General features: G+C 46.0%; 1 protein-coding gene across 1 annotated transcript in view; it reads left to right on the top strand.

The window, feature by feature from the left end:
- Nucleotides 1-9,785, top strand: part of bmp6 (bone morphogenetic protein 6) — a 34,452-nt gene that overhangs the window by 22,806 nt on the left and 1,861 nt on the right. Inside the window, exons 3-6 of the mRNA XM_012816250.3 lie at nt 882-1,030; nt 1,831-2,034; nt 8,237-8,313; nt 8,647-8,757. Coding sequence (XP_012671704.1) covers nt 882-1,030; nt 1,831-2,034; nt 8,237-8,313; nt 8,647-8,757 — 541 coding nt within the window. The remainder of the gene's footprint in view (nt 1-881; nt 1,031-1,830; nt 2,035-8,236; nt 8,314-8,646; nt 8,758-9,785) is intronic.

Raw genomic sequence — 9,785 nt, forward strand, 5'->3', positions numbered from 1 at the left:
GAATCATTGATTAGAACACATTATCAACCACCTCTTCAGAGTTTCTGTGTTTCTCTTCAGTTTTTTCATGTGATGTTTTTTTTTTACCTTCTTTTGACCTTCTGAGATGCTGATCTGCTTTAGCTTCTCAAGCTTAAAGGTGTAGTCCCAAATTCTGGTGAAAGATTGCTGATGTTTGACCTTAACTACCAATCAAATACATCCCTCCCTTCAGTGTTCTGGAGGCAAAACTGTTGATTGGCTGGAAAAGTGTATTGCTTGGTCCGAGCCACTTTATTTCCCATTCAGCGCCAGGACTGGCTGTGAACACCTGAGTTGTTTTCTTAAAGCACACACAGAATGCACAGCTAAAGGACCATGAGGAGAAATAAAACAAAAACATTTAATAAATGAATACATATTTATCCATATGAGCAGGAGGAAAATAAGGAGGCAGGTTTTTTTGTTTGTCGAAGAGCTGTTTCCTCAGACTTTTAGCGTACCTATGTCATTTATCGGACAGTCTCAAACATCGGCCATTCTGTTAAACAATCAAAATGCTAAGTTTAATAATGGATTAACAATCTATAACTTCAGTTTAATAATGGATTCACATGACAACACGAATGTTTGCCGATAACACACGCCGTCCGATAATTAACACCATTACGATAATGCTCTTGAAGGAGAGGACATCAGGCTAAGGCGCTTCATTGCTACTTTATTGCACACTATTGTGGCACAGTCTATAACTTTCACCATGCACCTTAAGGAGAAGGTCACATGGCAAAATAATTTTGGATTAGAACTGAAGACTTTGCATTTAATCATTTACTAACTTCATCTCTCCGTCTGGTTGGCGTACTCACCACCGCCTGCCTGTGATCTCTTCTTCCCCTCAGGGATGCAGACCTCTTCCTGCTGGAGTCCAGGAGGCTGTGGGCTGCAGAGGAAGGCTGGCTGGAGTTCGACATCACCGCCACCAGCAACGTGTGGGTCATGAGTCCCGATCACAACCTGGGGCTTCAGATCAGCGTGGAGACCCTCAGTGGTAAGGCCTGGAAACCTCAAGACTTCAGACAAACCATCAGTGTCATCAGTTCATGTAATGGTCAAGAATATTTATAACATCTTACTCAGTAGATGGCTGTGTGCGGACTGGGATATATTATTTTTCCATTCATGGTCTTGCTCCAGTAATAATTCCTATAGCTCAACTGGAAGAATACAGAGCTATCAACTGTTACGGGCTAAATTCCCAGAGAGTATCCTGAAAGTATTCCCACAGACTATTACTGATATCGATACCCTTTGTACGTCAGGTTTCCTTAACATTAACCCTCAGATTTAAAGCTTTTGATTTTAGTAGTGGAGAGATAAAATAATACATAGTAATTCATTTTAATCAGCTCACAATAGTGTCTCCCAAGTCATGCACTTGCTGGTATTACTCAAAAACATTCAAAGCTTTTGTTTAAAGTGGCTTATGATATACTGAGGGCCAATATCAGTACTTGAGCTCCCTGGGAACTGAACCCTGACCTTAGCTAATGGCACCTGCTGACTCTTGCCTTGACTGAGTGAATTGAGTGAATTGAGAATGGACCGCTATCAGGGGAAGAAATTGAAACACACTAGTCGAGGCAGATGTTGGGTACTGTGTTCAGGCAGAGGAGTTGGTTTTGTCTTGAGCTAATAGGGTTGCTGGGTTTCATGTTGAGAGACAGAGGGTGTTCGGTTCTGTGTGAAGTTGCTGTATTCACACCAGTTGAGCTTTTGCTGACACAAGTTGAAGAGTTTATTTTCGTGCCTCTTTGTTTTATTGCATCCATCTTTGTTTCTGTGGTGCAGGGCAGAGCATCAGCTCAAAGGATGCCGGGCTTGTTGGTCGTGACGGGGCCATAGAAAGGCAGCCCTTCATGGTGGCTTTCTTCAAGGTGGGCGAGGTGCACGTCCGCTCCCCACGTTCCGCCAACCCAAATGGCAAACGGCGGCAGCAGAGCCGCAACCGCTCCAGCCAGCCGCAGGAGTCATCTCGCGGCCCTGGCCATACAGGTTAGTCACCACAACCACTGCCGAAAACACTTCAACCAGTCAACACAGAGCACAGCACACATAGTCTTCTTAATTCAGCTAACTTCTGAATTAGCTGAATTAATTTGATAATTAGCTACGGTAAGCTAATTTATTTGATACTTTACTGCCTCACATCAGTCTTTAATCTCTAAACCTACCTGACCATGTCTAATAGTCTACTATAATATGCCCCAAATAAGAGTGTTAGCTGTCACCAAATGCAACACAATGGTGGGCTTGAATCCCTTGTAGTTTTAGGAGATATCTCCATCAAACTCTCAGTATTTATTTATTTGATCATTTATGACCTCATTTGTATGATGGGTTATGACCTCATCCATCTCTGAGTCAACCTGCCCCTGCTACATTAGTGTGTCCCCAGTGAGTGTGTAAGCTGCTCAGGCAGGGCAACAAAGTAGTGAGCATGGTTCGTGGAAGTGGTCTCCCCTAGTGATTGTGTTGTGGTATTGTGTCCCTTGGTTGACCCAGCTCAGGCAATGTCAACAGGGCCACCACTGAGAAGGACCTGAGCCTAATCCAGTGCTGTGTGGCCACTGCTTCTCATTACGCTGCTCCTTTGAGATGGTCTTTGAGACTAACGCAACGGGCAGGTCCTTCGGCTTTGCGCTAATACCTGCTTGATCCAGCGATAATTTCACATGTGAGGGTGAAACCCAGGGGTCAGCCTCATAAAGGCTGACTTTATTATTCCAGCTTAATATTTTCTCTGCATCCAAGTGTCATGTTGGTCAGTTGTATGAATGAAGTTATCACAAACATATGTTTTTAATTAAAAACTTTTTTTTTAATAACCAATGTCTAAAGTTTAAAAGTAATTTATGCCACAATTCACCTACATATTGAACCTGTGTTTCAATTTCCACACTACCAAAATATTTCCCCTATCTGTCTTAACTTGCATATGACTCTGTACAAAGCACTCACACTGTCATAAAGCCCTGCCTTGCTATACTCTTTGTGGAAAAAGAGTGTGTCAGGAGTCACTTGTTACTGTCACGGAGAACATAGCAACCCCTTTGCAGAGGACTGTGGTTTGACTACTACTCCTCTTGTCTCTCGGCTGCTTCAGAGCAATCCATCATATCTGTGGCCCTGCAATTAAGAAGCAGGCTGCAGAGGGCCCTGCCTCTTTCTCCATGTGTGTGCCTGACACCTTGATCTTCTCTTCCGTTCGTACAGTAGTGGAGTGACAAAAAAAAAAAAAAAAAGAAAGAAAGCCCTTAAAACTTTGCACGCTATGTGCTTCGCTTAATGAGGAAAATCTGGTTAATTTGTCCTGAAGGCACTGGACTTTATGTAACCCGAAATATCAGCTCCCCTGATCCGTTGCACCACTTGGGATGTCTGGAGCGTAAATATTTAGATTCCGCAGAGGAAGTTACGAGGCCCTTGCGACAGTGGTCTCAGTGTGGCCTTGTCAGAGCGAGAGAGGCATATGGTTCCAATACGCCATCACTCATCTCTGCTGGCCCCATACAAGTGGCACATCCTTCTGGTAGTTTCCGAGACACTAACGTGTTAGAATGGCCTATTGTTCTCTTTCAGCGCTGTCAGCACGTGTGTTCCAAAGCCCTTGCGGCTCAAATTCACAACCAGCCATTCAGAGCAGGAACGACTTGCGTATACGGCTAGAGTGTCGCTTGCTCTTTCACAGTCCTCAGGTGTCGTGAAGTTTGCAGCCGGGCTGCACAATACGACACCTCTAAGGATAATTTAGGGGTTTAGGGAGAGCCGTTATAGAATCTGGGTTTTGCCCTCTCGACGCAGGGAGTTAATGACCATCTACCTACGCACCACGGAGCGCAAACCTGCCCCTAGACCTGTAATTACCCAAGCCAGTCATTAGCCGAGCGCTAAGGCAGCCGACCAAGCTAACAGTATTGCTTAAAAGAATCATAATAACACGGCGCTGTCCAGCTGTGTTTTGTCATCTCGTCCCTCCCCTCCAGGTCCTCTCCTTTTGTTTACTGTTGGTGTAATTAGACATCGGCGAGCTCGGCGGAGGGGGCTTAATAACCACAGTGATGAGAGACAGGAAGAGAGATAAAGCTCACATGGCCACGGCGGACAACAGTCACATTCTCTTTCAAGTCTTCATGGGAGCTGGGAGAAGGGCTGAGGGGCTCCTCCCTTGTGTAGTTCCTGTCCGCCTCTGGATGGCCTTGGCTGGGGCTGGGTCCTTTTTTAGTTTTTTTCTTACACGGGGTATTCTGTCACTGCCCCGGTAATTGCCACTGTTAAAAAAGCGACAGGTTATTCAGGCAACTGTTGTCATGGAAAATTCTGGAACCAAAAAAAAACAGAAAAATGGTGACAGTTTTAATGCAGGTTTCATGTGGTCAGGATCTTATTAAAACAGCAAAGATCCCACATAAAACGGGGATGATTTGATTAAATAGTACATTCAGGTTTGCGCCAATCTGAAAGATTTCAGGAGTGTGGGGAGGAAAGACAGTATTATTGGAAACAAGGAGCGATTCATTAAAATATCAGTAGATCATAAATTAGATTTTTTTTTACAGGTTCACATGTTCATGGTGAGCATGTGGGTTTCACAGGCCCGGCGAGTGGCGGTCCTGTTGCGATAAGTGTCCAGGGTTTCTCAGGTTCGGGCCGGGCAGAAGCCCAACGGGCCTGGGCTCTCAGCAGTGGCCGTGTGGCATTAAATTTTACTGGCAGGAAGGGGAGAGGTGCTTTATGGGTACCACAAATCTGGCCTTTACACTCAATGAAACTCCACACTAAATATCACCTTTATTTCTCTTAAAGAGCCCCCCGACTGTAAATAACGATGCTCATAAAGATGGAGAAACCTTGTTAAACCGTGTGTGTGCATACATGAGTGTATTTGTGTTTTAGAGAAGGGGGAGGGTATATTTGCATATTTGTATGCATGTGTATATGTGTATGGGGTTGAGGATGGAGGGTTATTGGGTAGAAGCATGATTTAGCAAGTGTGAGCATGCACAAGTGTGTGTGTGTTAGTGTGATGTTGGTGAGTAAGTGTGTTTTAGTGTGTGCCCATGTCCATGTATTTGCATGTTTGCCACATTGCATCAATACTTATTTTGCACTCACTAACCTCCCTCCCCCAGTTGAGACCCAGCATCTGTCTTGTCGTGTAGCAGGCGTGAGGCGTGATGCTCTTGTGGCACACACAGCCTTTTCTGGGCTGCTGACTAATGCATGGGTGGTACGGGCTCGGCTCGGCTTGGTCACCCTCCTGTGAATCGCCTGAGGCCTGAATGTCACGCTCTGTAAACTGCCCCACCCTCAATGTGTGTGTATGTACATGTGTATGTGTGTGTGTGTTTGTGTGTTTGTGTGTGTATGTATGTATGTGTGTGTGTGTGTGTGTGTGTGTGAGTGTGTGTGTGTTTGTGTTTCTGTGTGTGTGTGTGTGTGTGTGTGTGTGTGTGTGTGTGTGTGTGTGTGTGTGTGTGTGTGAGAGAGAGAGAGGAAGGTGTAGGGGGTCAGGGATAAAAGAGGGCGTCGCTGAATAGAGGTGAGCCCCCCCCCCCTACGGGGACTGAGTCTAAATGAGCCCCCAGGGGCCCCCCGTAACGAGGCGGATTTATCTCGGTAAATATTTATCCTCTGGGAGGCACACCGGCGTGGCGGGAAAACCCAAACAGTGGCCCAGGCGGCCAGGGGCGGCAGCGGTGGTGCCGGCCTGTGGTGTGAGCGCAGGGGAAGCGCTACGTGTCCGAACGGTCGCCACACTGCCCCGGAGCAGGCAGGGGGCCGAGGACCGCAACACACACACTCAAACACACACACACACACACACACACACACACACACTCTCATACACTCTCTCTTACACACACACACACTCACATACACTCTCTCTTACACACACATGCACAGGCCCTCTGCTGTCCCAGCACTGACCACAAGCGGGGCTAACTTTAGACGTTAACGAGCAAAAAAAAAAGAAAGAAGCAAAACAGCCGCTGGACGCAGTTGTTCCAAATGCGTCCCTGTTTCTCTCAGGAAGAAGCGGGCGTATGAGGCCCAGAACGGGAAACACCTGAGTGTTTAGGAGTGTTTGCTTCACCGTGAACAGGGTGACCTCGCAGGGGCCAGGCTGCCAGAGCCTCCTTGTCACCAGGCTCCGTATTATGTTTCCTCCGCTGGAACCTCTCGTCATGTGACCATCGGGATAGAATTCCGGAATCCCATTGTTGATTGGGAAAGGGTGTGGGCTCTCTTACTCTAGGATATGTCAGATTACGAAACCATTCTGGGTTTTTTGCAGTATTGCATCGGACACATGCTGAAGACTCTGACTGCTCAGATGCTGCTTGGGGGAAAACTTACAGTATCATTTGTCGTGTTTTTCATTCACGCCCACTAATGATTTAATTCCAAAACCCAACACAGTCTATCAAGATGGCATTCTACAAGCAAACCTTTACCTCTTGTTTGATTGAATTCCCATGAAAAATTATACATCTTTTCCGTGGACAGCAGAAGTGAGTTGTTTCAGTTACAGTTCTGTTTGCTGAGCTGAGGCAAAAGCTCTCAGTTTCGTGTGCATTCTGACTAAAAGCAAATTGAATTGACTTACATCATAATGTCATTACCGCCCATGAATTATGGTTCTCATTAGCATCTGGGCTTGTGACGCTCTCCTGAAATGCAAACAAATAGATTGGTCACTCGCTAACTGGACGTGCCAGTGAGATCCTTGACTGCACTGAAGTTGTGTGCATGTCTGTGGTTGTGTGTGTGTTTATGTGTGCATGTGTGTCGTGCGTGTGTGTGTGTGTGAAAGTTTGTGTCTGTATGTCTACATGTGCTAAATATATGTTTGTGTGTGTGTGTTTGTGTCTGTGTGCTTTTGTGTTTATGTGGGTTACATGTGTGTGTGTGTACATGTGTGTGTACATTTATGTACTGTGTGTGTGTGTGTGTGTGTGAGCTGGAGGCAGCTGTGCATGGTCCTGGTTTTGACAGTGAGTGAGTGCCAGTCAGCAGCCAGCTGCCTAAATAAATCTACTTCAGCGAGTGTGCCCGCTCGGGCGGCAGCAGTGAGAATGTGACTCGTCCCTGTCCCTCCCCTGCACTCCCTGGCACCGAGCGGTGTCCCTCGACCCCGTCCGAGCTCGTCCATCTTTTTACACTCCCTGGCACGCGTCCGGTGGGGCGCCTGCGGGGCTTGGCAGCGCTGTTGCCCCCGGCAGGGGTGGATGCTGGAGATGGAGCTGAATAACAGGATGTGATTGCACTGGGTCCCGGTTGCTGATATCATAGCTGTTCCTCTCGCTCCCTCTCTCTTTCTCTCTGCCCCTGTCTCTCTCTCCCTCTCTCTCCCTCTCTCTCCCTCTCTTCCTCTCTCTTCCTCTCTGTCTCTGCCTCTGTCTCTGTCTTTCGCTCTCACTCACTCAGTGCTGCTCTTACAAGAAAAAACACTCACCCCAAAAACATGCACACAAAATCAGTGTGTGGCACACACACAGAAAGAGAGAGAGAGAGAAAAAGAGAAAAAGAGAGAGAGAGCGTCAGTGGAAAGAGCGAGTCACTGCTTTGACTTCAGAGTGGCGGCCCGTGCCAACGATGACCTTTCTCTCCGCAGGCCCTACCTGATGCTGACACACACATAGGGCAAGTGGGCGGGCCCAGATGGAGATAATTAAAACAAACTGCTATAGAGAGGGGAAAAATAAATGTCATCAGTGACACGTCCAGCGCACACAAACACTGGGAGTGCTGGGGGAGAAACAGCAAGGCTTCTACACCAAGCGTCTACTCCCTGGGCTTGTACCACTCTTCACTACCAGGAGGAAAAAAAGCAGTGCAGCGTAGTGGAGAATGATGTTATGATTTCTGACGTTAAATAATTGGTTGTTCGTAATCACTATAAGGTTGTCCTCTGTCAGTATTAATCTTCACAAGGAAGGGAAATTATATACTTGAGAGATTTTATGCGCTATAAGTCAAGCCAGGAGAATGTCCTTTCCACTGTGGAGAATACATGAATTTTACATGAAGCGGTTTTACACCTGTTTCACTACTCTCTCTCTCTCTCCCCCTCTCTCTAAAACACACACACACACACACACACAAACTTACTCACTACACACATGCTCTCTCTCTCTCTCACTCACACACACACGCGCACATGCACACATTTTCCCTCTCTCCTGTTGTTTAGATTACAACAGCAGTGACCAGAAGACGGCCTGCAGGAGGCACGAGCTGTATGTGAGCTTCAGAGAGCTGAGCTGGCAGGTAACCCGCACCGACGACTCCCTGTCAGCACACAACTACCCGCCCAGTCCCAGTACCAGACCGGGAGTCTGACAGGTGTAGCCGGAGCTGTCCTCTGTCAACTCCTCGGGAGACACATTTCACCAGAGAATTCATAATGGGGAAAAAATGCCTCACAATTTAAATGCTAGCAAAAAGTGACAGCCAAAGCAAGTTTGAGTGATAATTACATTAACAAACACATTTCGTTTAGGCCTTGAGTGAGAGGTTTCTGCAGAAAATGGGTCAGAGCGCACGGTGAGGTGTGTTTTGCTTAGAGTAGTTGTAAAATGTGTGTTTTATTGCTCGGGTTAGGACTGGATTATCGCACCTGAGGGCTACGCGGCTAACTACTGTGACGGAGAGTGCTCCTTTCCCCTCAATGCCCACATGAACGCCACCAACCATGCCATCGTGCAGACACTGGTAAGCACATCATTCAGTGCCCTTACAACAGATTGGAAGAAATGATCAAAACTAAATTCAGCTATGATGTTTACTTACTTTTAAGATATGATTCACAGGTGTCACTGTTATGTCCAACATGTGGGCCATGTTGTTGTTCACTTATTTGACATGGTAGATTTTATGATGATGACATTCTAAGATTGTTCTTGGAAAAAAAATAAAAAATAAAAAACAGTTATAACAAAAAAATAACACAGAAACAATCTTTTTTTTGCTTTAGGAATACATCAACACAGATATGAAGGACGTTAGCTTACAGGTTAGCCATGAGGTAGTCTTTTAGAGTCAGATGGATATTAAAGGTTATGTGTTGAGACAACCAAGGGGGAATTTGACTTAAATATGGGTGGGAGCGATTAGATGGCCAACTGAATGTCACGGTGCCAATGCCTCACCAAGCCAGAACTCAAAGTCTGCCCACTGAGAGGAAACAGTAAAGTACTCGTCTCAATTTGGAGGCAGGTTTTTGAAGACATGTGTGGGTGTAACCTTGTCAGCTGCAGAATTCCCCGCCATCCACTGCTAGAATTTCACCATGTTGTCTCCAGACATGTGCCCTGAAATAACCTGTAGCAGTCCCTGAGTGGCTCATTAGGACCATCTATAGGACACCTATATTGACTTCATCATACACACTCGTATGAGGGATACAGGGTAGAATATGAGATCAGATTAGGTCAACTACATGAGTATGTATTAGCATAGTGCAGATTAACGTGATATGATGAATTTGTATGAGAGAGAAGAATGAATACATAGGTCTAGGGTAACATGACAGTGTATGATTGACACTGATGGATATGACTGTTACAGTACCTTACAGGTTGAGGTGAAATTAAATGAAGAGCCTGGTGGTTTATATGGAGTACTTAGTCCTTCCTTCCTAGTTCCGTGAGACAGTGTTGGGTTATTAATGATGTTAACATTATTAAGTGTCTAATGTGCCTGAATGGACTGAATGCCTGAATGGACTGCAAATTTAAACA

The sequence above is a fragment of the Clupea harengus genome, chromosome 17 (assembly GCF_900700415.2).
Source record: "Clupea harengus chromosome 17, Ch_v2.0.2, whole genome shotgun sequence".
Taxonomy (NCBI): domain Eukaryota; kingdom Metazoa; phylum Chordata; class Actinopteri; order Clupeiformes; family Clupeidae; genus Clupea; species Clupea harengus.